At 39.3% G+C, this 27,419-nt stretch overlaps 1 protein-coding gene across 1 annotated transcript in view; it reads left to right on the top strand.

Moving 5' to 3' along the window:
• Nucleotides 1–830: 830 nt before the first annotated feature.
• TESK2 (testis associated actin remodelling kinase 2) overlaps nucleotides 831–27,419 on the top strand; it is a 79,415-nt gene continuing 52,826 nt past the window's right edge. Inside the window, exons 1-3 of the mRNA XM_015636687.3 lie at nucleotides 831–947; nucleotides 8,560–8,860; nucleotides 26,860–26,981. Of these exons, the coding sequence (XP_015492173.1) occupies nucleotides 8,642–8,860; nucleotides 26,860–26,981 (341 nt within the window). The 5' untranslated portion in view covers nucleotides 831–947; nucleotides 8,560–8,641. The remainder of the gene's footprint in view (nucleotides 948–8,559; nucleotides 8,861–26,859; nucleotides 26,982–27,419) is intronic.

The raw sequence follows: 27,419 nt of genomic DNA, 5'->3' as shown, positions 1-27,419 counted from the left end.
GATGGGAAGAACGGGAAGAGTAAACGCTGAAATTACAAGTCTTGGAGAGAGGAGAAGACCAGAGAAACGGATGAGTCCAGTGGGAAACTTAGCAGGGAACTGTGATTAGAGGAATAACAGCAGGGTAACCATCACGGAGCCAGCTACGGTCACCGAGGGCCGCGTGCGAAGGGCCCTGGGATAGGGAGGGGAGGGGATGGGGATGGGTAATGGGGTTGGGGAATGGGGATGGGGAATGGGGATGGGACCGGGGATGGGGATGGGACCGGGGATGGGGATGGGGATGGGATGGGGATGGGACCAGGAGCTTCTGGACGTCTGAGTGCCCGCCCCACTGACAGCTTCAGCCAGTGCCGCATAAACACACGATGATTGGCTGTTCCACCCGTCCATCATTGTCCGCCCCACTCGCCTACTGGCTGCTTCTCTTATTTATTACCCGCCCTCAGGGGCTGACCAATGAGAGCGAGGCGCCCATAGCAACGCCCCCTCTTCTTCCTGCCGCTGCCTCCTGCTCGTCTCTTGGGAGTTGTTATCCCTCCTGTAATTGGTCAGACTGTGTGTCGCTCAAGAGCCCACGACCAATTGGAAAGGGGCATTTACGTGGCCTACCTGCGAATCCCTCCGCCCAGTTTCTTTTTTCAATTGGTCAAGAGGCACCGTCCATCACACTTTGCCTGGCACCGATTGGCTGAAGGGGAGGGGCGGGAACCGAGCGGTTCCCGCCCCGGCGCTGTGGGCGGTGGCGGTGGTGAGGAGGAGGAGGAGGAGGCGGAGCCGGCGGTCGCGGCCCCGGGTCCCGCAGCCGGGCTCCCGCCTCACATGGGGCCCCCGCGCCGGCCGGAGCGGCGGGGCGGACCCGCGCCGGGGTGCTGAGGGGCCGCGGGTGGGGGATGCGGCCATGAAAGCCCGCGCTGCCCGCGGGCCCTGCAGGCGCCGCCGCTCAGGTAACGGCTGGCGCGGGGGCGGCGCGGGGCAGGTCCGGGCGGGTCGGCGGCGGGGAGCGGGGAAGGGGTTCTCTGCCGGCGGAGGGGTCTCACTGCGGTGAGGTGAGCAGGGCGTTCTGGGGAGCGGGTTCGCGGAGGGGCCGCGTCTGCCCCGGCGGCGGCAGGTGAGGGGCGGCGGGCTCTGCGGGAAAGCCGCGCTCCGATCTGTCTGCGAGGGTCTGGCACCGCCCGGCGCGGGTCTTTGCCCGGCCGGGATTGCCTTGGAAATGTTCATTTCGACAAGAGGTGTGAGGGCTTGGCTCGGGTTTTGTTGTTGAAGTGTTACCCTGTAAGAATACGTGAATCACCCATTAATGACAGGCTCGAGTGTTCAAGTGTATGTGCGTATATGTTTGCTTTATGGCCTTCAGGTGAGACGTTCTATATAAAGGTAGCTGGTCACTCTTACTGTATTCCTTGGAGGGTCGGAAGGGTTTTTACTTCGAGTACGGGGGACTTTCCACTTGGATGTTCCTGTAAGTGGTGCTGTAATAATAGAAAGTACAATTTCAAAAGTAATGAATCGAATTTGAAGAGTACTGAGTTGAATTTTATTTAAACCTTTCTGTTTGCCCCTCTAAAAAAAGTAACAGGTAACATTTAGGCTAGTTTATGAGAAGCCTTTGTGCTTTGACTGTTGTTTTCTGTGTTTTTTAATAGAGATCAGAGTTCTAGCATATTTTATTGTCTGCAAAATAAACAGACTTACAGTTCCATGGACTTAATTAGGCAGTGGAATTTGCAACCTAAGATAAGATTTTTATGAGAAACTCTGACATGCCCTGTGGACTAGTCATAAACCTTTCAATTTAGTCGTCATCCTTGGAAATTATTGTTGCATGCCAATAAAAATGTCATTTTCTGATTCTTGCAGTGTTCAGCTGTAGACATGGCTGAGTAATTCCATTGTCCGTTATGGTTTGTGTAAAACTTTCATGCAAAACGAGTAGTTTAAACCGAAGGCAAAGTTCAGTATAGGCCAACTATGTTCCCTATACCTGGTGGCAAGTGTGTGCTCTCCTGTGTTTTTTTGCTTTGATTTGTTTTGTGTCTTTCCATTAGGATGAGCAGCTGGAAGTGGGACCAAGCACAAATTAGGGCCTACAGAGCAATTCTTGCTTCAGTTCTTCATATTTTTGTGACTGTAGAAGGACAGAAGTAGTTCAAAAGAGCTGCTCTGGTGGCACAGGCCTCCTGTAACCTAGTTATACCCTCTAATTCCAAATATTTGCTTTTGCCATTGTAATCCTTTATGCAAATGGCTTCACAGACTCATGAAAGAAATGCAGGGTTAAAAGAGGGGACTGTTGCTTCTGTATCTGCTGCAGAAAAGAATGAAGCTTGTGGTTCACTTGCATCATAGGTTCCCTTTCTGTATTTTTCCTGTAGCAGAAACCCATGCATTTGCACAATGGCAAAGCTCTTTATTGTGTCCATGCAGTGTGGCATCTTGCAAACTGGCACAAAAATTAGAGCTCAGCTAGGCAAGACCAAAAAAAGGTCAATGTTCATAATTTTTTCTTAGCACCCTTTTCCTGCTTATTAGTTCCCTGACATATTCATTTGGAGCTGTGTGTTCATCAGTAAGTCCATCTAATAATCAGCAACTGTATCACAGTGGCTCCATCTGTTGTCTGTTGCCAAGTCTTCTTTCTGACTTAGATTGTAAGCTTCTTTTCATATGATCCTGTCACTTTTTGTTAAGTTGAACACATTGCTGGTAGTGGCTAAGCCACTTTCTGGTGTGATTGTCCTGTTGGTTGCACTGGAGAAATGTAACAGCTTTTGCAGCCAGGAGTGGAGTTGGTTGCAGTAACTTTGCTTTTGAAGGCTGACCTTGTACACTCCAGGTCCACAGCTCTCAGACTCTGAGTTACTGTGTTTTCCATTGTACATGGAGCTTCAGTTTGGTTTGTAAATACCAGCAGACATCAGTGTCTGCAGTACCTTAAGAACAACAGGTTTGGGAAGCCCTGTTCTCACTTCAAAAACTCATAAATTAGTGAAGACTGTGTTACTGTTGCATTAGTGCAGCTGCTACTGCAGTAAACAAGGTACTTGGTGTTTCACTGTAAGGTGAAACCGGTAACACAGGCTTGTAGTTAGTAAGGATAGGCTGCAGAATGTGTCTTAAATATTTGTGGAGATGCTACTTTTAGCTGGAAAATACAAATATTGACTGCCTTATGTGGTGATGCCTAAGTATAAGTGTGTCCAAGAGTTTTCAGTCAGGTATGAAATTCAGCCTGTTTACTTTGTCTTCATCCCTCCTTCTGGCATTCATGTTCTCCCCTTTGCTTTGCTGCTCTGGACTGTCTCACTGGCTGCATTGAAACAACAAAAGTTGCTTCCAGTCTCATGTGAAACACTCAGTGCTAATAGAGCTGTCAGCCCTCATTGCAAACCCAGCAGAGAGGCTGGGGGGGAAATTCCTAGATTGAGATGTTACAATACCTGTTGGTATTAGAAGGCTTTGATTCTCTTTCTTTTTGTTAAGAGCTCAGCCTGCTGACACCTGGAAGGCATGAGCAGCTTCTCACTGTCTCTGTTGGGCTCTGTTTTGTTAAGCAAACATAATGTATTAAAATTATCCATTTGAAGCAGCAGCTGTGTCTTGTACATGATCGACTTGAGTGCTTATTTAACTCTAACGATGCTCTGTAACCAGGCTAGAGCCTGTCTGCACTGTGGATTGGAGTGACTGAAACCAGGCTAGGAGAGGAATGGATTGTTGCAAGGTCCTTGGTACAGCTTAAGTTTTGTAGTGTAATTGGACCCTAGAAAATGATGGTAATTACACTGTAGGCATAAGGATCAAGTAGATTTCTGTTTGTTTGTGAGTTTTTAATATTCTCCCTCAGTTATCTTTGCCTTCTAAATATGTGCTAGAATTTATGCCTATGCCTGATGAAAATATTTTTAAACCTACAACCTTGGCCCTGAATCCTGAGCTCTGCAGTAATAGCTGGTCTCTCTTACTCATTTCAAACTTGGCTACAGTCACGAAATAAATGAACTGTTTGTTTCAGCTTAGCCTCTCTTGGAGGTTTGTTTGCATTATAAAACCATGATGCAGTTCAGCAGACTTCCAGTTTCTGGAGTGGTGTAGTAGGGCTAATGTAAGCCTCTTCTGAGGAATGTCAGTCCTAGTTTGCAGGAAGCTTATGCTATGACAGTACTGACTAGAGCTGGGAATTATCCTGTACAGGGGAGATGAAATTAAAGCAAAATGTCATGTAAGTGAAAATAGAAAATATTGGGATTTTCATGTTCAAGTGCAGTGTTGTAACTAAGACTATAAACTGAACCTAAAGACTTGTCCCATAAAGTAGTCAAAAAAGACTTCAGGTTCAGGATGAGCTGGGCCAAACATAGCCCAAGCTCTGGTATTTGTAGTTACCTCATCTGTAAATATTTGATACTGTCTTCCTCTCAAGGACAAGAAACGAAGTTATGAACAAACCAAGGAACTTTCTCCCTGTGAGGAGAGCAGGTGACAGCAGCTGAGAACAGAATTGTTGACTGCTTGGTTCTCTTTACCTGTTCAGTTTAAATTCTTGGATTTACTTTTTAAACATATTTTCCTTGTTTTTATTTTTTTGTCCTCCAGGCTAAAGACCTCAGTCAATTCAGTCTTAGGAAAATTTTGTTCTTTACATTTCTTTGAAGCCCTTCTGAAATTTCTGCAGCGCTACAATGAAATCTTCTTCCCCTTTGAGTTATTTTGTTGAGTGACACTTGCCAGCATAATTCCTTTCTGTTTTTGTAGTGCTGGCTGTTGAAGCTTCATCAAACTACAAGTTTAAATAGTTAACTCTTGGCAAATGACTTTTGTCAAAGCTTTGGCATCTTGTTCTTCAGAAAACCTTTTCAAATTAATAACATGCATCTGCCAGATTTATTGCTTTCCAGGCTGAATGCCTAGCAACGGTCTCTGTGTCTAAAAATGGTTGTTGTTATTAGGGCCATCTTTTAGGAAACTGTGAGTTTGACATTTGAGTGCAAATATGCACATATTTATAAAGATACTGGGGACAGAAAACCTCTTAGAGTAATGAGTTGAAATGTTTTCTGGAAGGATCTTGTTTTATACTTTTGAGGTGTAAAAGAGATGCTGCTGAAGTTGAGGAGCCTTACCCATTTTTATATCTATGAAGTATAAAGTATTAATTACTGGCTAATATATGCCACCTGTTAGTTTGACACTGATGTTTAGGGCATAACTTGATGTGCTGTTGTGGGGTTCCCATCTTTAAATAATTGCAGGCTCTGGCACTGGTTTTGAAAGGTAAATCTCTAATTAACCAAATTAATGCTGATAGTAGTTGTGGTTATAGTAATTCATATGATTAGATAATCAACACATTAATTCAGTGAGGAAACTGATCCTAATATAATATTAATATGGGTTGTTTTCTTCCTTCAAGTGTGTTTTGGTAAGCCAAGAAATTAAAATGTGATAGGGCATGAAACATTCTGAAATTGTGCATTTTGGAAATGTAAGAAATGGCTGAATAGGGCACATAGGCATTTTGTGAGGTGAATTTTAGAATTACTTTGGTCTTGACAGAGTGGGGTGTGTTTTTCTTATATGGGGGTGTCAGAAAAAATGTTGTGAAAGCTGAGAATTTATTAGGAAATGTTTTTTTTTTCTAGTGCGTAGTGTCTTTTAACTGTCTGTTGAGCACAACTTAAGAGCTTTTAAGCTGAACCTTAATATGAAAAAAACCACCCAACAACCTTTTAGTTGGTTGCAGGATTTACAGGATAGTCTTGGATTCTGTTCAGTGCACTTTAATTAACCGTACAAGGTAGTAAATTAAAGTACCTCAGACTGACTTGACAGTCAATTAAACCTTGGTTGATTTCATTGAGAATGTGATCATTAGTGTAATTGGCCAAAATGACAGGAGGCCCACTTGGAATTGTGCCCACTTGAAATTTTCCTTTAATTCTGTGGATGCAGTCCTGGGCAAGATAATGGAGCTGTTTCCTAATAATTTCCAAGGATTTTGTGTAGCTGTCTGGAAAGGTAAACTCTAGCAGGCAAAAATGAAGGAATGGGTTACTTGGGAATCCGGATGTCAAAACCTTTTGGGGTTTGTTTTGCGTGAAGTATATTGAATCTCTTCTCTCGTTCTGGAATTTGTACAGAGTTTTGCAAAGTTCACCATGTGATTTCAATCAAAAGGATGTGTATATGTGTGAGGGAGATTTTTTGCTTTGTTAAATAGATGTAGAAACTGTGTTGAGGCCATCTTTTGTTAATGGTATCTGGATACTTAAAGAGATTTAGTCTTTTCCTCCTGTTTAATACTGCTTATCTAACTTGGTCTATCTACCTCTTATTAAAATAACAGCATTCCTTTCCATTTTATTTTTTCATTTTTTAATCTTGCTTTGCCTGAGAACTTCTAGTCTTTAGTTTGCTGGGTTGCAGTGTAGATGTGTTTTTTCACTGGATTTATTTAGGGGTTCTGCACTTTCTATGGAGTGGTGATCCTACGGTACCCTGTGATACTGGGTTGTCAGGTTGTGGAAATGCTTGCCTCCTCCTGTGGAAAATGATGCATGTGAGTGCTACTCTGATGGAAATAAGTTCTAAAAAAATTGTTCCTTCAATTACTTCAATTTACAAAAACAATTAGGTTTTCTGGTCAAAGATATTCAAAGATAGCATCTTCTGATCCAAAAAATTAATTGTTAATACTATAGTTTCTTCTCTGTTCTCCTTTCATAGACAGTTCTTTCTTTATCTCCTTGAAAAGTAACCAAAACTAACCAAAAGTAGCTTGTCCTTTTCAGATCAAAAGGAATTATTTAAGCGGGCTGTGGAAACTCCCAGGCGTCTTGTCTGTAGCTGAGGAGGTTCTCTGGGCTATTTTTCTCCATCGAGGACATGTAACAGGCTTTATCTTCCTGTGGTGCTTCTGTGCCTTTTCCAGACCCACAAGGCTCCCAAGTCAAGAATACGAGATCAGAAACTGGATCCTGATCTCCTGTGTGCCAGTTTACCACTATCATCTGAAAAGTGCAGTAAGATCAGGCAGGTGTGAGTCTGCATACAAAATTCTGTGGGAAAACCATGATGTGGGATTTGATGGAGATTAAATTTTCATAATCATGCCTTGGTAAGAGTCCCTTATACCCACAGACATCCATTTAGAGAGGTGTTAAGATGTCTGAAATAAACACCCTTCTTTTTTGGAGCGGACAACCTCAAATTAATTCCAGACAGTTCAACAGAGCTTATTTCTGAAAGCAGGGGAGGACTACGTGTTTGCCTGATGTGTTGGCACAAAGCATCTCTAAAAGATACACTGCATGCAAAACATGGGTATAGCAGCACTGCTGTGTTTTCAGGGGACAGCTGTTGTGCCTCTGTTTTCAAGATGCTTTTCAAATGCAGCGTATTGTTTAGGTTCTGTACATCTTTGTAAATAGAAGTGTAATTGCTTGGTCTGTGGTTATTTTGCCCATCTTTCTAAAGAATTATTTTATTGGTTTTTTCCCCTCCCTCTGGCTTTTCATTTGCCTTGGGGAAAAAAAAAAAAGTATCCTCTTTGTGACTGTTCACTTTGTTCAGGCTTTGTAGGTGCTCACCAAATTGCTGTAAATGAACAGTGGAGTTTGGAATAGATTAATAACCTCCCAAGTCTAAGGTTTAAAGGAAAAAATAATTAGGCCACCTGTCAAGTTTGCCAGTCCAAGCTGAATTTGATGGGCTCCAGAGTCATCCTGATTACTTCATCATCCTCTTAAAAAGAGAAAAAATTGTTGGTCCCCCTCTCCTTTTTTCCCCCTTTTTTCCTACTTGGCAAATGTAGCTTATTTCCTGTGTTTTCAGGTGAACTGAAATTAATATAGCTTTAAAAAATATCTTTGTGGGGAAAATTTGTCTGGCAGATTGTTATAAGAATACTTTGTTTTTATAGCAGAATTATTGGTATTTTTATAAATGTAGGGGCTCAGCGTTCAGTGGATATAACCTTGTGTTCCTACAGGTAAGGAATTTGTCTTGGACCACTCATAAATGGAAACTTTAAAAGCAAGGTTTTGATGCTTCAAGTGAATAGCTTTCCTTATGTCAATTGAAAATTGATCTATTTTTTTTTATAGTTGGAGATCCCTTGTTCACTACCAGAAGTGAAATTGGCTCTCGCTGTAGCCATAGATTGGTCAGCAACTGGAACTGGAGTAGAATAAATTGTTATATTTTTTGTTTCCACCTGCTCAGTTGCTTGCTGTAGCAACCAGAATTCAAGTAAAAAAATAAAGGGCTGGAGGGAAGGGAATGAAAGCTGTTTGTTAAATTCTGAGTTTGAAGCCTATTTGTCTCAGAATAGCCAGAGCATAGGGTATTTCCATGAATCTAAAGGAAAAGTTTGTTAGGTTGCTGTCTTTATTGTTGATGTTGTGTGGTGGTTTGTTTTATTTCTTTGGTTTTTGAGCCTCTGCTTGGATATCTTCATTCTTTTCTTACTCTCTTAAACTGATGTAAGCTTTGTGGGAGTCCTGTCAAACTTACTAGACATCTTCACAATAATGGTCATCTCAATTTCTTGTATTTTAGGATCCAACAAGAGTAGAGAAGACAGCAAATTACCTAAGATGTGAGAAGTTCTCCTGTAGTGAAATAAAATCTTGTTTTCAAAATGGACCGAAGTAAGCGGAACTCAATAGCAGGATTTCCACCACGCCTGGAGCGCCCTGAAGACTTTGATGGTGGCACTGGAGAAGGGACTGCATCCCAGATAGGAAGAGTTTGTACCTCTTCATACAGAGCCCTGATAAGTGCCTTTTCCAGACTTACTCGTCTTGATGACTTCACATGTGAGAAAATTGGCTCTGGTTTCTTCTCAGAGGTGTTCAAGGTGTGTGTTTAGTTCTTTCCTCTCAATGTTGATTGCTTCATGTTTGATGATGAGAATGTACAAGACTGTCGGCCAGTTATAGTCCTTATATTTGCTTTACTCAAAAGGAGTGAGTGATGAAGAGCTCTCAGGCTCCAAATATTTCTTCTATCACTCCTCCAGAGGAGTTTCAGAGTTTTTTGAGAGAAAGAGAAAAAACTAAAAGTAACTGATTTATTTTTGACCTCTGCCATGTATTTTTGCATTCATGTGTGGTTAAACACTGATGGGTCTTGGTTCTTCCATATTTAAGTGTAAATGTCTTTAATTCAGTTGGTTTATTGTTTTTGTGGGATGGTACATGTTCCTTTCTAGTCTTTGCCTCACAATGCTTAGATGCATGTCTTAAGGAGTTCCATACATGCCTGCTGAATTTGAAACCACTGATTTTATTGCACTGAAATTACAGTACAATTAACTGCTCTTCTCTGTTTCCTTTGCTGCTTATGCCACACTTCTAACTCAAATAATCAGAGATTGGTTTGAGGTAAATAATATGAATAAGAAAATCTGAGTTGTCAGTGACTTGCTGCTATGAATGTGGGACATGGAAAAGACCTTTTTAAAGCAACTCGTCAAACACAGTTTTATAGTGCTGGTTTCTACTGCTCTGACTGTTCTGGTAAGGTTTATTGTAGAAGTCCAGGACACTGAGTTATCTTTCAGGCATTGAAAAAATAATTTGTTTCCTTGTTCTAGTTCCTGACTTTACTTGAAGTTACCCTCTATGTTACCCTCAATGAAATGCCAGAAAACTATCTTACAATATATTATGTCCATTCCATGGCAATTCACGTGTTTTTTGTCTTGAAGTTATGGCAGTAAATAGATACCTGCATTAGAAAATGGAAATTTTTATATTGCTTTAATACCCAAAGGCGTTGAGGTCCCCATGCATATATCTCCTCTTGTATAAAGGCAAGTCACTCCACAAAAGTTTTTCTGTTTAGTTAGATATATAAAATTTAGTTAGATATATAAAATTTTAGTTTTCACTAACACAAGTTTTTAATTCTTTCAGATGGGTAGACATGAAGAACTTTATTTTGGGGTGTGTAGGAGACTTGGTGCAGGACATTTCTTTATAAAGCCAGCTTTTGTAATAGTTGAAAACAAGGGCTCGTTTGGTGTGTTTTGTTTGGTTGGTTTTTGTCTTACTTTGTTTGGAAAACTTTCTGTAAGGCATTTTGTAGCAACTGGTTTTGTGTGGAGACATTTTCTAATGTTAAATGTTTTAAACTTCTGTATGTTACTGGAATCCATCTTTACGGCTTCTGTGGTGAAGCTGCTGTGCCATGTATAAAGGTACCAATAAATTTGGGTTGTGTCTAAATAACTAGGAAATAACAAACCTCTGTTTACTTGAGAATTTCCAAATTAAGGTGGAGGGAGAAAGGTAGCTAAAAGTAAAGATGAATTTCCCCCATTCATAGTAATTGATTAATTTGAGAATTTGTGTATTGAGAGATATCCCTGATACCTAGTTTATTTTTATGTGCATAAACAAGTCCTCTAATTCTTTAAAAACCTTCCCCGGCTATTCTTCTTTGTAGCAAGCTAAACTAGACATCCCAAGGTGTTGGATAGAGTTGGTGGCATTACTGTGGGAGTGATGGTGGTAGTCTGAGTATCTGGTGTCTGTTTTGACAGAAACAACCACAATTCCCCTGCAGGCAGACACTGAGTGATAAATGCTTTTCTTTTGCATCAGTTTCGACCAGAAAACAGCTCTGCAGTTCTGGTGTGAAGGGGTGAGAATGCATTACAACTTCTATCGTAGATGCAGTTCCAAACTCATTTAAGCAGGTTTCTGTTCTGCTGCTTTATCAGCCTGACCACCTCTGTCATTAATACTACTGTGCTGATGATCAGATTTCATGTGAGAACCTTGATGTGCTTTCCAGTAAGGAGAGCCTCGTGGCTTGACACAGTTAAATTTCAGTCTGGTCTGCAGGCTCACAGCTAAATGATTGAAGTTGAGAAAAATCCAGGTTAGTTCTAAACTTACTGTGTAAGTAATTTTATAAGAGCAATGAAGCCTTCCCTTTAAATCATCAAAGGTGTCTCAGAACCCACCATATCTCCAGAGCTTTTTCAATAATGTATTTATTATTTTGTATCATACATTGGGTTCACTCAAGTGATTTAGCAAAGAATACTTGGGCTGTTTTAAGGGTTTGGGATTTTTGTTTTGCTATGTAGCTGACAATTTTTTTCAGTTATTTTTTGCCCTCCATCATTTTCTGTGGAAACTTATTTTAAAATAGTCTATTGTGGTGGATGGAAGTTGCCTTCTCAACTTGAGTAAGTTACAGCTCACATGTGTATGTTAATGGTCATCTATGCAATGAATGATGTTTTAACATTGCTAGTGCACCTTTATTCATAAACATTTCAAAATCTGTGGTTCATTCAGAACAAAGTATCAAACTAGTGTTTTGATTTTGTTAGCCATCACTATAAAACTTCAAATTCTTGTTCACCTGAATACTAGATGTTATAGAAACTAGTTTAAAAAACCTGAACTTTGTCAAAATATCAACAATCTAGTTTGAAGCAGCTGACTGATTAGTGCCTGTTCTAAATTTCAATGGCAAGTGCAGCACCCTGAGGTTTGCTTTTAAGATCGAGCTGGGCACAGACTATTTGTATAAATTAACAGCCATGATTGCAAACCCTTAAGCTGCTATTTGGGAAAATCAGCTGATGAAGCTGTAAGGAATTGTGGGGGAATCCAGGCATTATACTGAAATGAGGTATTGTATTAGCAAATAGTTACTATTAGTTATAAAATGTGTGTTTTGAAACAGCAGTCAGACTGAAATGCAGGATGATCTTCTATTCACATTTACCAGGTCCAAGGCCAGTACTAAGTATTCAATTTGCTGTGAATTTCCTTCAGGTGTTCTTTTTTGTCTCTGCATTCTGTAGCTGAACTTTTGAGAGAGACTGGAAATACTTGTGACATTTCCATGTTAAAAATGGACTTTTTGCAGTTTATTACTTGTGTGTACATGAAAACAGGAGCCTTTGATCCAATATAGAATTGAACAAGGCCAGGTATGAATACAAAGAGAGGGCATCATACTTTTGCATGTGTTAACAAGGTGGGTGGTGGGTGCAAAAGGATTAATGTCCTCAGGGTATTTGTGCTATGTGTGCTTATACTGTGAGGTCTCCTATTTGAATACCCTGGTGTGATGGTTCTCAATTCATTAATTAATTGTTAGTCTTTATTTGTGTGGTCAAATTAATGTTCCTTAACGTTCGAAAGTGCTGACTGATCAGGAAAGGTGTGCCTGTCCAAATACGTACCTTGTACCTGAGGTTAGGATCCTGTTTCTAGTATTTATTTAATGTCTTCAGGGTGTTTGAAGATGAGCATCATCCAACTGTTTAATGTGAAAGGAGAAATGAGGCTGGAGTTGTGTTCAGAGGTATTGTGAAGAACACATATATAATTATTTTTATCATGTACTTGTAATGCACTTAGGATAAAACTGACAGTTTTACCTCTAAACAAACATACAAATCATTATCAATACTAGATAGTGTATCATTTGTGATGTTATGTCTCATGGGCACATTGTCATGGTGGTGGGCTTGATCTCTGGAACATCTTGTTCTAGGCTGTGGGAGGTTTAAGAGACATTACTGATCTGGTTTTCCCAAAGTGACTCAATGGGAAGTTTGGGGTTTTTTTGTACTTTATGACTTCATTGCCATTCACATTAACATTTCTCTCTGTTTGTAATTTTTCAGGCCTTGAGGAATCTAGTGCAGAAATGTTTAATGTCACTTTCTTCTGTTGCCTCTGATCTAGGTTTGACAGGACTTGCTAACCAGAATAACAGTGCAGAGTAGGAACAGAACAGTAGAGTAAGTGAGGGATTAATTTATAAGAATTCAGACCCAAAAGTAATGAGGGGTGTCTTGACCAAAATAAGAGAATACTTGTATCATGTTGTACTTTGCCTGTTACGTCTCACAGTTGGTCTCTGTCTAAAAATAAAGGCATTATGGACTTCCCAAACAGTTAAGGCTTGGAAGAGTTACTGGGTTATCTGTACACACTGCCACATCACCCAAGGTCTTTGAATTTTACCAGTAGCTGGAACTTTGTCTAGAGCATATATTGATACCACATACAGCACAAGTATACCTCCCTTGTTGGTTTTTAAATTCAGTTCCAAATTGAAGATGTCAAAGGCAATACCATGCCCTAGTTTTCTCAACAGTAGCATGTAAAACCCATCCTTCAGCTTTGTGTCACCCTCTTATAGTGCACATCACTTGTTGCTATCATGGCACATTAGTACCTTATGTTTAATGGGTGTGGACCTCCTGTTCTGTAGCCTTCAATCATTGTTTGCAATGAAGGTACAATCATGTTTTCATTTGGGTATGTTGATTTTTGCTCAGATAGATTTAAGATATGAAATGGCCTTCACTTCTTAGTGAAATAACATGAACAGGGTAATGGTCCGAACTTAAAAGTTTTGGGTTGTTCTGAGTAGCAGCTTCCATGCAGGAGGAAGGCAATGCAGAACACTGAGTTAGAGGACACCTCACTTGGTTCCTCAGGAAACTCCCTGAGGAGATTCCTGTGGCTTGCCCTGCTTTGGCATGTCCAAGTGTATCTTCAGCTGTCCCTGGCCAGTCTGTGACCTGGTTGTAGTCAGTTGTGGCACAGTCAGGTGCCTTACTGGAGTCTATATACATATTGCTATTGCAAAACATATATACATTTTGCTTAATCAGTTTTATTACCTAAATTGAAAATTAATGTAAATCTAGGCAGGGATGTTATGTTATTACATCCTTAGTTAAGCCAGGCATAAGTATTTCTGTTCCATTCATGGCAGCTACTTTTGGCTTGTCCTTTAAACTTCCATTATAAAAGATTCTACAGCCTCCTTTGGTGTGTCCAGGCTATAATTTATTATTTTTAAATTATCCTTTTATAGATAGAACCTCCCAGTTTGAGTTGTTTCTACAGCTGGTCCTTCCTATTTGCTTATTGACTCTACTAGCAACTCATTACTGACAGAGGGTTCCATTTTCCTGTGGCATTTAGTCAGAAGAGTAACATGTGTCTGAGTGTGTGGAAGGAGGGAAATAGATATTTGAGTAGTTACAAAAATGAGCATGCAAGGAAGGGAATGCCAGTTCATATTAGAAGGGGAGAATATGACTACAAAAAGGACATGGAAAAGGTACAGGAAAAAAGGCAAGGGACCTGTTGCTTGGTTTTCAGCCCACGCTCGGCAAAATCCCACTGCAGAAGGTGTTGGAAACAGTGTCTCAGAATTTGCAGACAACACTTTCCTGGACTGGAATCTTTATTAACTTGGGTTTTATCAGATAAACAGACACTACAATATTTGAGCTGTCAAAGTGTTTTAAACCTAAATGTGAGTCTGTGCATTATTGCTGGTCTTTGCAGGATGGCCAAGAACAGAATAGGTTTGGAGCCCCCACCTGCAGAAATGGGGCCTCAGTGCTCTGCTGGGGCTCTACAAGCAAGTTCTTATCCTCCTCTGTGAGTGCCTGTTTGCTGCATAAATGGGATGTCAGTCTTCAAGACTGTCAAGCCAGTACCTTCTCTGCTGAATTCTTTTGAGGAGGAAGTGGCTAATTGTCAGCATAAATCAAGGAGAATCTGGATATTTCAACTGGAGGCAAGCTTTTCTTAATTCTATCATACCCTTTTCATTATTATTTCAAAGTTCCAGCATAAACAGTGACAAGAGGAAGAAGTTTATTTTTTTGTTATTACCAAACTAAGATGAATTTGATTCAGTATATCTCTGGCTTTTGCTTATGAACAGTTTCATTACTTTGTCACCAGACTTTAGGCCAAGATTGCATTCTTCAAGGTGACCTTAATATCACCATAAAGTCACTTAATTGGGAAGAATGCTTAGAGAAGATAGGAAGGCTAATTGTGTGTAGGTGTTTTTCTTTATGGTAACTGTTGTACATGAGATTTAGAGTTGCTGGAACCATAGCTTGGTTAATGCTATGTGTATATCATGTCCTCAGACTTACAAGGCAGTAACAAGAGTTCTCCTCTTGGCATTAGTACAGTACTGCAGATAATCACACTACATTTTTTTTTCCTGGGAACTCATTGTTCCCCAGTAGGCATAATTGCTTTCTGCAGGTTTTGCTTAACATCAAGGTTTGGTGTTTTTACTGCTATCTAGGCCTTCCTACCTCACTTTCAATCTTTGTTTTTCTTTGCTTTTTAGATCTGTGGAGTCAAAAAGCATAGAGTGGGAAAAGGTTTCTTGTCCTCTTGCTCTTAATCCTTTTGTTGTGGGGCAAGAGTAGCTTTGTCATTGTGTGTGGACAACTACTTAACCTATTCTTTAAAGCTGGTTGTAGAGATTACTGAAGTGGGAGGCATCGAAGAGTTAGCATCTCTGAAGAATCAATTTTGTTGAGCAAGAGAGGAGTGGTTGCATCATAACCACACTGGACTGAAAGGCCTCCAACAGTAGATCAGGCTGCTCTGACTTCCTGTGAAGGTGGGGTGCATGGTTAGTCCCTTCAGTCAGGTTAAGCAGAAGCTCCTGGAGAAGGGATGATACAAATTTACTGAAGATTTTTGAAAGCATCTGGAAGAATTGCTTTCCATCATCAATAAGTGCTTTCCTCATGCCTTCTCTATCTAGAATGATTGTCACTTTGTCTTAAGGAACAAAATAGTAACACTCTCAACTTAGGAATTTGAAACACAGCAAAGACATCTTTCTGTATAACACATGGATTTTCTGGTATTTAGAGTAAAACTATTCTGAGAGCAGCATTGATATGGTAAACTTTCACTGGAAATCTCAAATATTTCCCATGATTTTTCTTTGTTTTTATGGCTTCAGTTTCAAAGTTCTCTCGCTTTGTCATGTGCTGCTTTGAACATTTAGTGAAAGGTTTTTACTGGAAAAGGATCTTATTTGCCTCTGCAATTAGCAACCTGATCAGAGGCCTAAACCTAAGTGTCTGAACACAGTTGTTTTTCAAAACTTTGTAAAATGTTATAGGTGAGATGAAACAAGTATCCATGATATTTGTAGTACTCTTTGATAGGCTTAAAAGATACTTTATTTTAGTTATTCTGTTAAATACTTATAGGAAACTTTCAAATTGCAGGCTTTAAATACTTTTTCTACATTGGATATTTGACTTTACTAAAGTTGGAGAACACAAGTTGTTAACTCAGTGTGAACACATGAGGATAAAGAAACAATAAAAATTGGTTTAATAACTAGAGAAGTGATTCAGTGCATGACTTCAGTCTTAATGTGTTTGCTGTATAAAAATTGTCATTATAGTGCGTAGATTTATAATAAGGAAATAGTTATTTGAAAGTGCTCTTTGGTGTAATGAGAAAGGCATGAAAAAGCCCAATGGCTAAAAGCTGTAATAAGAATTGTGCTTGTTTTAAAAAATTAAGCATCTGTGGCATGTGCCTTACCAACCAAAAATTTTCTCTCTCCTCTTGTTTTATTTGTGGCCATCTTTATTTATTTTTAAATTTTTTTTAGAACGTTCTTGATTAAGTTTGGTACGGTGTTGAGGAAGTTACAGCTTCCAGCAGTATAATACCACCAATTTTGGACAGTAATGGTCTAGACAATAGGATTTTTTATTTAACTGATGTGTGGGTTTTTTTCCTCTTTAAACTGCTGTAGTTTCACCTGCTGCTCAGGGGAAATGAGATACTTGAAAGTCATTTTATGACAAATAGTGTCAGAAGCCATCTTCTTAGGAGTAGGGAATGAGTAAATGGATTATCCTATGTTTTGGTTTTGCAAATATAGTATTTGATCTTTTAGGCATGAGGAATATGCTTTGTGACTGAAAAGTGACACCCGTTTTACCAGAGCCTACCTTCCCTCACTCAGATGTAGAGTTATTGGTCTTGTCCCTGTCCTCCCTGTGTGATATGATGCCAGTTAGAAAAGCAGACAGGAACCCTTCTTGTCCATGTGTACAGCTTTTGGCCTGATTTTTTAAAAATAGGATTGAATTTTAAGCTGAAAATCTTTTCCTTTTGACTAGTGAAGGAAGCTCACCTTACTCAAGGTGACAAAAGTAAGGTATTGAAGGCTAAAGGTCTCTCCTGTGAAGTTACAATGTTAAAACAAGCTACTAATGGTTTGGGAATACAGTCACTGTATTATGTAATCTAGGCAAAAAGGCGACAACTCTGAAACTTCAAACTTTGGAATTGCATCAGAGAAGTGATTCTAATCTGTTTCTTTCTGTTCTGGTTCTTGTCAGGAGTAGGAAGAAGCACTGTTGTGGAACTGAGGCATAAATGCCGATGCTTTCTTAGTCAAAGTAAAACTCTTGCAAATTTGATTTTTCTCACACTGATGTGTGAAGTATCAGTCCTTCGGAGCCTTTCTTTCAGCTGCTAAGATGATTTGTATGGTAACAACCAGACAGTTGTCTTCCTGTTGCTAAAGTTTTTTTTGCTATTGAGGTGCCAAGCTGCTGTCATCCTAGTCCTTGTCACTTAATTAGCAAATGCTTTTATAGGGCATAGGCTAGAGGAAGAAGTAGCAATATATAGGCAGTACTCCAGTGGATCATTATTGTAGGAATTAAAAACCTCCTCTGTGTTGTTAGCCTTTATGGACTGCACCATGGGACAAAATACTCACTTCCTCCCCACTTAGCAATTCTGAATTTTTAAGACATTAGCATGTATCGGAAGTGTAGATCGCTCTTACTTTTAGCAGAATTGAAAATGCTTTGAAGTAAAAGGTAGAATGGAGGGCTAATTAATATTTGCTATCTGAAACAAGTTCTGCTTTTTTATTAATTTATTTTCTGGATAGAAGTCTTAAGACATGCATGTTACAATAATTTTAAAACATCAGCTGAGGAAACACTGGGATTAAAGGAGAACCAGGCAGCAGATTTAATGAAAGTCTTGTCTTTTGTAGTGGTGTTGAAATATTTTAAGAAAATTTTCAAAACTTTACTTCTATAATGCTTCTTCCTAGAGTCCTGCTTGGTATCACTACAGTGAAGTCTAGAACTCTACTGAGTAATACAAATTAAAACACTTATCACTTTCTCTGTCTGGGTCAGACATGATATGATAGAACTATGATTGTTTGATGACTAAAAAGCCAGAATAAAAAATCACTAAAACAAACTTGATGTTAAAGAATACTGAGTAAAAAAAAAAGGAACATAGTTTAATGTAAATTTGTCCATTTTGAAATGTATTTTTCACCAGTTTTAAAACTTGGCCTCTCCTCAGCCTTGCTGAAGAGCTGATACATGCAATAACCGAGGTAAGTCTTTGTTGTCCTAACAAATAGAGAGAACACTCACAAATTCTGTCAACAGTAAGAAAGACACTGATACTGTAACAAGTACCTTGCAATAGGAGATAACTCCCATTTGGATTTTGTGTTTAGTACAGTAACTGCTGTAATTCAGAGTCCTTTGGGCCTTTGATTTTCTTCTGTAGGAAAAGTGCCAATCTGAGTATCGTTGTGCAGTTTTCCCAGGGCAAAACAGGTGGCAAGATTCCCTTGGCATTGAAATGTTTGTGTGCTTTTTGTCTTGTTTTCCATAATAATTTCTCAAGCACGGTTAAATGAGATCTGTTTAGTTTTCTGTTCTGGATGGAGATGTGCTGGGTTGGCAGCTCTGGGATTTTCTGTGTTTTGCCAGCTGGCAAACATGCACATTTGTGTAAGCTCATTCATAGCTGATACTGAGAGACAGGTGCTGATTTACTGTTCTTCAAATAACTGTGCTGGCATATGTCCAGTAATAACATGACTGTGCCTAGGGAACAAGAGTGCATCACTTAAAATCTTTGTGAGACGCCTCTGAGGCACCTCTCTGGACTCTTATTTACTGGTATTTGCAGCAGGGGAAAGTTAAATATATTTCAGTGATGGATTTCACTGCCTGTGCCTGGGGAGCATCTGTGATGTTAATACACACAAATCCATAGGTGTTACTGCCTAATATGAAAAGTAAAAGTGAGAACTGCAAATTACTATTGATGGCACTAACAAAAAGATGCTCACAGTCTCAGATCCATTGGGAATACTTCTCAGTAGCTCCTTAACAGCTTTTGGAAGTGATTAGAGAAAGGAACTCCAAAGCCTGTATAACAGGGCTTCTTTTAATTTTTCCTGCTGCTGTTGTTGGTATTCTGTATGCAAGTGATTCAAAACTTCTTCCCAATAGATGCTGAGGCTGTTTCTAAATTGTAGGAACCCTTTTCTTCCGTCCATGTGCTTCCAGTGTCTGGGAGTCGCCACAGCTGTTGACCCTCACTGTGCTTGGCACAGCCTGGGAGCGCTCTGGGGTGGCTGCAGGGCCCTTTGCGCTGGCAGCAGCTCTGCAAGGCGGGGGCCCTCTGATGGTCCGGTGGCATTAGGGGTTGAGGAGAGGACAGAGCTCTGAAACATCCGCTGGAGTGATCGATACCGAGACAGTGTTGCTTTGTTAACTAATCCGGAGCTGACAGTGTGTCTAACACTGACTCACTGGTGTTGCTTTGTAACGTTCACTCGAGCTGCCTGCAGTTAAGTCCCGCAAATCCAATTCTTGCACTTCCTAGCGTTTGCAGGCCATGATGAGACATAAGAAATTGCATGGCATATTTAGTTAGCTGCTTGTGTAAGAACCTAATTCTCAAAAAGAGCAGTTTCAGGAAGGCTTAAATAACAAGAAATGACATGGGATTTTTTTTTTTTTTTTGTTTTGGTTGTTACCTGAAAGTTATTAACTGTAAATTTATAAAAGCTGAATCTTCAAGCAAGAAAAATGTGTCTTCTTCCTGCTCCCTACTCTCTTCTTATCTGTGGTTGTAATCAAGTGCAAAGTGCTGTGATTATAATAGAAGTTGTATGTCAGTGGGCTCTGTTCTGAAAGGTGAGACAGACGTCCTTCCTTACTCATGTATAGTAATGCTTATTTGAAAGATTTGTAAAAGGAATTTTCTGCCCCAAACAGGACTTTGTGTCTAGGCTCCCTTACAATTTTGAAAAGAAACCTCACAAATGTTTGAATACCAATGATGAGATTATTGGTGTAGTGTGGGGACTGCATGCTCAGTGCCAAACTGTTCATATACTGTAAAAGTTAGAAGATCAATTTCTGTGTCAGGAAAGCTCTGTCCAAAGTATTGTTTTTCTTCAAAAACATCTGCAGATTAATAGGTATCATTATCTTTCATACAGGATAAACCCATAGTAACATGGGAAATATTTAACCATAAGTATTTAAAATTACATGGGAAAATAGGAACACAGATACAGTATCTGATTATATATTATCTTTGGATGTTATAGCAGTCATTTGCAGATGTCAATTGTCCAGTTTTATCCAGGCAGGTAGATAATCTCACCTCAATTTTATAAAAGTTAGGTAACAAAAGAAAGAAAGTAGCATGCTCAGAGCTGCTCAGTAAGCTGAGGATAGCTAACATTGAAAATTAGGAACAAGCTCTCAGTTATGAACTTCAAACTCATTATTTCTTTTTCTTTCCTGACCATGATATTACTCAGGTATAAAGTACATGGCAGAGCTGTTTACTGAGGTTGTGGTAAAACAGTGCTCACCCAGTGTCCCTGTTCCATGTCCTGGATTGAAGAGGAAAGTTTATATGGTTGCATTCTGCTAAACTGGCTACAAAATCAGTCAACTTCCCCACCCTGGGCTGTGCCTGTTTATTTCTCATCTCAAACTGTGGAACAATAGTCCTCTGATGAATTTGTGCTTTCTCTCAAAATAACACTGTAGTCTCTTTTTGCCTTTATGACTTGATTGAGATCAAGTTAATGGCAGAGATATGTGCACAGATAATAATAAATGGTTTGTTTAAAATAAAAGGGTGCTCTATTTTGGGCCCTGGTTCTACATTACAACGGGCAGTGAAGAAAAACAAAATACAAAAGAAAAATTGAGGGATTTTTGGCACACAAGTGGATTTACAAAGTATCAATGGTGTTACTAATTAGAATTTCACTTTAGTTTGGAAAAAAAATATGGAGAATTTGTTTGACTGTAGGTGTAGAATATTTTCTAGTAATTGATCTTATTTCTTTGCCGAATTGGTGGCACTAGAAGTTACTAAAGTTATCAAATTTGAACCTTTGTTTGACAAATACTGAGCTTTTGTGCTAAAGGGAAAACGGTAAAGTCCACGGCTTTTTCTGTGTATTTCTCTCAACTCTTTTTAGTATTAGAAATTAGTAGAATCACAATTACTGACAGGCTTTTGAAAGGTTTTGGGGGTTTATTTTGTGCTTAGTTTCTGCAGATCTTCTGAACCTGTGCTAAAGCTCTTGTAATGCATGCTGACTAGTTTTGTTTGGCAAAGTTTTGTTACATTTGGCTGGTTTCTCTCTTGCTGCAAGTAGTTGTAGTATAGTGACATTCTGTATTACTACTCTGAAAATAGCCACAACCCATCTGACTTTCTGGCATCAACATAGCAGCTTAGTACTATCTGGACTGGTGTATTTCTTTCAGCTTCTATTTGTCACTGGAAATTTTCCTAGTGATATGAAATTTTTTGACTTCATATAGGCATCACTACTATGAATATGTGATCTGACAGTGGGTATATTTTAATGTTAAGAAAAACATTTCAGATTACAGACTTACAAGCACTGTGATCTGAGCTGAAGAACAGGTTTATCTTTGCCAAAGGGATCTTTTTTCAATCAGCTATAGAGTTTAGGTGTTCTTCTAGCCACTTTAGTCCTTGAGGCATGAATATATGTCACTATAAGCATCATGACTCAGTGGCTTGACTGTGAGACTTGGATAAAATACAGCTGGCCTTATTTTTTTTTAAGATTTCTTCTGCTGTCACAGCAAGGAAGTAGCCTGTTTTTTATAGAAATTTTGTGTCAGAGCCAAATTGCTGGTCTGCTTCCCTGTGAAAGACTTTTTTTCTGTTATTTAGTAGGCACTCTTATGATGAAGCCATTTCTCTTTAACAGTTATTTCTTCTCTCATGTGCCTCACAAGCTTTATTGTTAATTCAGTCAATCAAAATTAAACTGTGTAACACTTTCAGTGCAAATGACCTAGAATGTTAGCTAAGGGAATGTCTTCATCTCTTGTCATCAAAGAGAAAATAATTGTAAATCAAATGAAGTCAGAGAAGCAAACTCGTGGAAGGTAAAATATTTGGCCCAGAAGGGACTGCTTTTAAAAGAGTGCTTTGGATACATAGCAGCAAAGGTAAAGGTGAAATGGCTAGATGAAGACCAAGGTGTTTAAAAGAATGAACAAAAAACTAATGTGTGTGTTAGAGCAGCAACATGATTTTATGGAGTAGGCTATATAAGTAAAGATATGTAAGTGTATTTAAGCAGTGAGGCTGGATGCCGAAAGAGGGGAAGGTAAGGAAAAACTGGAAAGTGGTTAAAGGAAGTTTTAGAAGAGAACTGTGACAAAATACTTCCAGCTATGTAGTGAAGATTTGGAAAATAATGAAAATGCAATGAAAAACTAAGAGCGCAGCTGAAAGCTGTGTTGGCAGATGTACAATATCAGTATAAGGAAATGTTCTTCAAATGTTTATTCCAGGGCCACCTGGAAAGGTACAGTCAATACGGATTGAAAAGGCCTTGTGAAAGATGAAATGAGGCTAAATTTCAGCTATTGCTTAAAAATACCTCCCCTTCAGTCCAGCAGAAAGTGGAAGTAATAAAAATGTTTGGATTTTCAGAGAATCATGACAGAGGTATATGACATAATAGACAAGTAATAATCTAAATGATACTTGATTTCTTAATAATGAAGAACTTTACAGTTAAACAGTGAGCTGAACATTAAACCCTCCAATTTTTGCATGATAATCTCACAAACTTTATATAGTGACTGCTTCTCTGGAATGTGAGCCCTGCTCAGTCACCATTATGAGATATCCTTTAAATGCATCACTATTTCTTTACCTGTATCCATGACTTCCTTTACTTCCCACTTCCTTCTGAAGAAAGGGGTAAGGATCAGAAAATGATCTGATGGGAGCAGAACCACGCAGGTAACCATAGCCGGGTCAAAGTCCCAAGTACTTTGGCCCTAGGAGAATCAGTGCAAAGGGACAGTTTAACTGCCAGTCAGCAATAAAACAGGGAGGCAATATCTGGTTACTGTGACCCTGGAGATGGAGTCACACACATAGGTGAGCAGGCTGAGAAGCTGGAAGTGTGGACAAAGCAGCTGTAGGATTGTCAGAATGTTTCTAAGCAGAGATGCCATGATCCAGATATTGCTGAAAGGTTTTTGAGTCTGATATGCAGGGGGCCCTAATTAATAATAATGTCCACAGCTTAAAAAACTTCACAGCAATCTGCAAGTTGCATCAGTGAGAGGTTTGAATTGCATGAGGCCCTGTTTATGTTGAGTATACAGGCATATGCCTGAGGCAAACTGCCTTGTAAACAAATATTAAATTGGATCAGCAGTATTGCCAAAATATTTACTTGTTTTCCTTCTGGAGTCAGGTGGTTGAAACATCTCTTCCATGTTTTTATGGCACAGAGGTGGCCTGAAAGGAGAATAAAGATTAAAACTAAATAGTTTTGCAGGGCTTTGGCAAGGCATGCCAGGATAGACACAAATTTTGTCTAGGGTATGATTGATGGGTAAGTAGGCACAGAGGGCAGAGCTGACGGCTCCTTCCATGTTGATAATGCAGAATTTGACAGAACCAGTCAGTTCCTTGTTGTCAATTTGTTCTTGCCAGAGAAATGCTATTTGCCAGTTGTGCTTCAATGGAGAGAACATCATTAGTCTTAGGTATATTCCATGTGATTAGCATTGTTCTCCATAATTTATAAACTGATGCTTGATTTTATTCATGATATTGAGTATTGTCCTCTTGAGAAAGATGCTCTCTCACCTCCAGTTCTGCTTCTTCCTCCTTGCTTAAAGGATACCTAGCGAGAGAGGAAGAGTCCCTTTTTTCCTCTTGTCTTCTTTGGTTTGATTAGGAATTTTTGCTGTTCTGTCAGATCTTGCAGGAATACATCCTCCAACATCAGAACAATATACAGAACTTCAAATAAAATTGCTGATGTTACCTTAGTGTGTCCCTTTAAGTGAAACACACCATAGTGCAATGTTGGGTACTATTTAGAGACCAGGTAATTGGACAGAATATGCTGCTCTATGTCTAAGAAACTCTGGAAATTTTCAAGCACAGGAAAATTGATTTTATGGAATAAAAAAAGAAAAGCCTACTGACCTCGCCACCGAACCTTGTTCAGTCTGTCAAGTCTGGAAAGACTGCAGGATGGCCTCAAACAAAGAATGAAAACTTTTGTCTTTTGCAAAAGCAGCTCAATTTTCTTTGGATGTGCAGTTAGTACTGTGAACAGTCAGACCTTTGAGAAGCAGTTGTTGGCCACTTATTGTTGTATATCGACCTGAATATCCAGGAAGCATGCAGTCAGAACAAACGAGGTCCTATGATAAATTCTATATTTACCTCAGAGTTGAGGCAAAAGAGCAGGAAATTTTGGCATGAAACTGAGTGAATTATAGAAATAGGCAAAAAATTGAGAGGTAGCTGGTAGAGTTAATGAGAAGACAGATACTGTTTAAGACCACATTCCATCTGAGTCCCTGATCACCTTCTACCTCTATTCATTCCCTTTTGGCAGACCTTGAAGCTTCTCTGTTGATGGAAAGCTCATTTCTGAGGAGGTTCTGTTGAGAGCATCTCTGACTGTAGGAGTTAAGTTACTTTGAATCTTTTCCTGTTCCCTGAAAACCCCAAATTACTCCACCACAGCACCCAATATTCCTAATCTTTGTCTCAGAGGAAGTGTGTTGATTTAGCCACTGCTGTGTATAGGTTCAAAGCATAGTCCTTTTTTCTTTATTTAAATTTACATTGTTGAAGTTTTCTAAGTCTGTGAAAATATTTAAAATTTTTTCCCTTCACCCGAGCCATTACTTCTTGTCAAACTAAGGTATAACTAAAATATGTTTTAAAAGTCTCTGTGTAGACATGGACCTGTCCAACTTAGTTTGTTCATTCAAATTGGCTGGGTGAAATTAAAAATTAATGAAAGTACACAAGTGACACAAGAAACCTGGCAAGTAATGATAAACCTCATCAACTTAACATGCAGTCATCCTGCTTAAAACCAATAAGCATGCTAAACAGGCAAGACAGGTTGTGTTGAGAATGATTCTAGATTATCTTGTTGAAATGCACTCAAGCTGTAGTTTGACCAGTTTTATTTTAAAACCACTATTACCACAGGAAGGAGGAGTCCCATGCTTGTGAACTTGCTGTTGGTTTCTACTCAGTCCTGGTTTCTATATCCTTCTCCACCCCCTTTCCCTGATCCTTCTTGCACTGGGATTACTGGGTGACTGTAGGTGAGGCATTTGAGGAGCTCATGTACATAAGCTGGGGGGAAGCAGGAGGAAAAGCATCTGAGGGCTATTTTTCTACTCAGTGCCTTGATATTGTTTACCACACTCACCTGTGATGTTTCCAGTGCTATCCTATACTTGAAACTAGGATGGGAAGAGGCAACTTAGAAGTGTTAAACCAGACACACACCTGAAATATGACACCCTTTTTTCCCTGTACATCCCCTGTGCTGAATTCATGGGCTTTGTGTCTAGATGAGGATGTGTAGCTGAAATATGCCCGCCCCTTGTTCTTGCAGATAGTGGTATGCAAATAAAACTTGAATATAGGCACCACTTGCTGCCTCAGAGCTACCAGGGAACCTTACCTTTTGTCTTGATACCCATACCTTATTTTCTTCTTGCATCTGCTTATCATGGGTTCAGCTGTTCTTTCTGTAATTAACATATCATAGCTAAAGGAGCCTCTTACTGGAAAAGATGAACAGTCTTCTGGAATAAAAGTGGACAGGCTGCTGTTGTTTAAAATGTAGGTAGTTTGTATGTACCTAAATCATAATGTTGATTTAAGTTTTAAATTAGAAAGTTGATGAGTCTTAAATTCCTGGAACACAGACCATCCTAAGCTAATCTCCATAAAGATGAATAAATTTGCCATGGGGGTAATTCAGTGTTTTGAGGAATACACGTTTTCTATTTATGAGCTTCAGATACTGATGCAGGAAGAAAATAGGAACTTAATTTCCATGAATACTACTAGTATGTGTGTGGGAATTCCCAAACTTCAAGGAAATTCAAATTGGCAAGCCCTATGCTATTGTGACAACTCCTTTCTAATAGTAGCGCACATCTACATAGCACTTGACAGATGGGCTAGTTTGAATACCAAGTTAAAAATGGCCACATTCCTGCATTTCTGACTGGAGAAAGTCACACTGAATGAGGTGCTGGTGCAGCGCAGTTGCCAGAGAAATCCTCTTTTTCCTGCTGATGCTCTACAGCCACTACTGACACCCTGTGTGAGGTGATCCCCTGTGCAGGATCCTCTCTGCTTTGCAGCAGGGGCTGGCAGCAGTGCTTTCAGTCAGGGGATGTGGAAGCTGGATCATATTGTTTACTTCTGAAAATAGACTGAGTACCTCCAAAATCTGCCCCATAGCTGTAAGCAACAGGTCCTTGTATAACACATTCTGTGAATAATGACAGCAACCACTTCAAGGGGGAAAGAAGGATATGGGTGGAATAAAGGTAAGTTTCACAGGTCTTGGAGTGGGAAACTTTCTCTGTGGACAAACACAGGGCTTCCTTCACTGGAACTAAGAAGCTGATACTTGGGGTTTTTTCAGCTTCTCAAGCTTTCTGTCATCATGAATTGCAAGAGAGGAACAAAATGCCATTTCACGTTTGCATAGTATGCTTATAGAAAGTAATCTCTGTGATAAAGAATGCAGAAATTGGTGTATGGATCACTTTTGTCATGAAGGATCTCTATACTGCACTACAACAATACTGGTTCTTCAGTCTTTCATTTAATATCCTTACCATTTTTTGCTTCTATCCAATAGGTAAGGCACAGAACTTCAGACCAGGTAATGGCTTTGAAGATGAACACATTGAACAGCAACAGAGCAAACATGCTGAAAGAGGTTCAGCTTATGAATAGACTCTCACATCCGAACATCTTAAGGTACACTGGCTTTTTTCTGAATCATACAGAGAGATTTAGTAGGGCTCTCCTCTTTCCAATTTTTATTTAGTTATTTTTTGTTCTAGTTTTATCTGTTGTGAATGTGTTAGGATCAATTCCTAATTTAATAGATGAATGGTAGAAAGAAGAAAAGACTTAAGAGAAAAAATCCAAACATGGACACAATTTTGGTATCTGGAGTTTGCCAGTAATGAGTAACTTTTGTCAGAGAAAAACAAGTGCTCACATTTTAAATTTCTGATGAATCAATAAAGTGATATGAAGAGTGAAATTTGGCTTCTTTTTATGAATTTAAGTTGTTGCAAATTTAATACTACTCAACTAACTTACAGTTACTAATCTTAAAATTAAACAATGTAAAGTGTCGTAGCTGTTTCTTATTCTTAGGTCTGCTTCCTAGTTTTTAGGATTTTCTTA

The sequence above is a fragment of the Parus major genome, chromosome 8, assembly GCF_001522545.3.
Source record: "Parus major isolate Abel chromosome 8, Parus_major1.1, whole genome shotgun sequence".
Taxonomy (NCBI): Eukaryota; Metazoa; Chordata; class Aves; order Passeriformes; family Paridae; genus Parus; species Parus major.
This window is presented reverse-complemented; position numbering and strand designations above follow the sequence as displayed.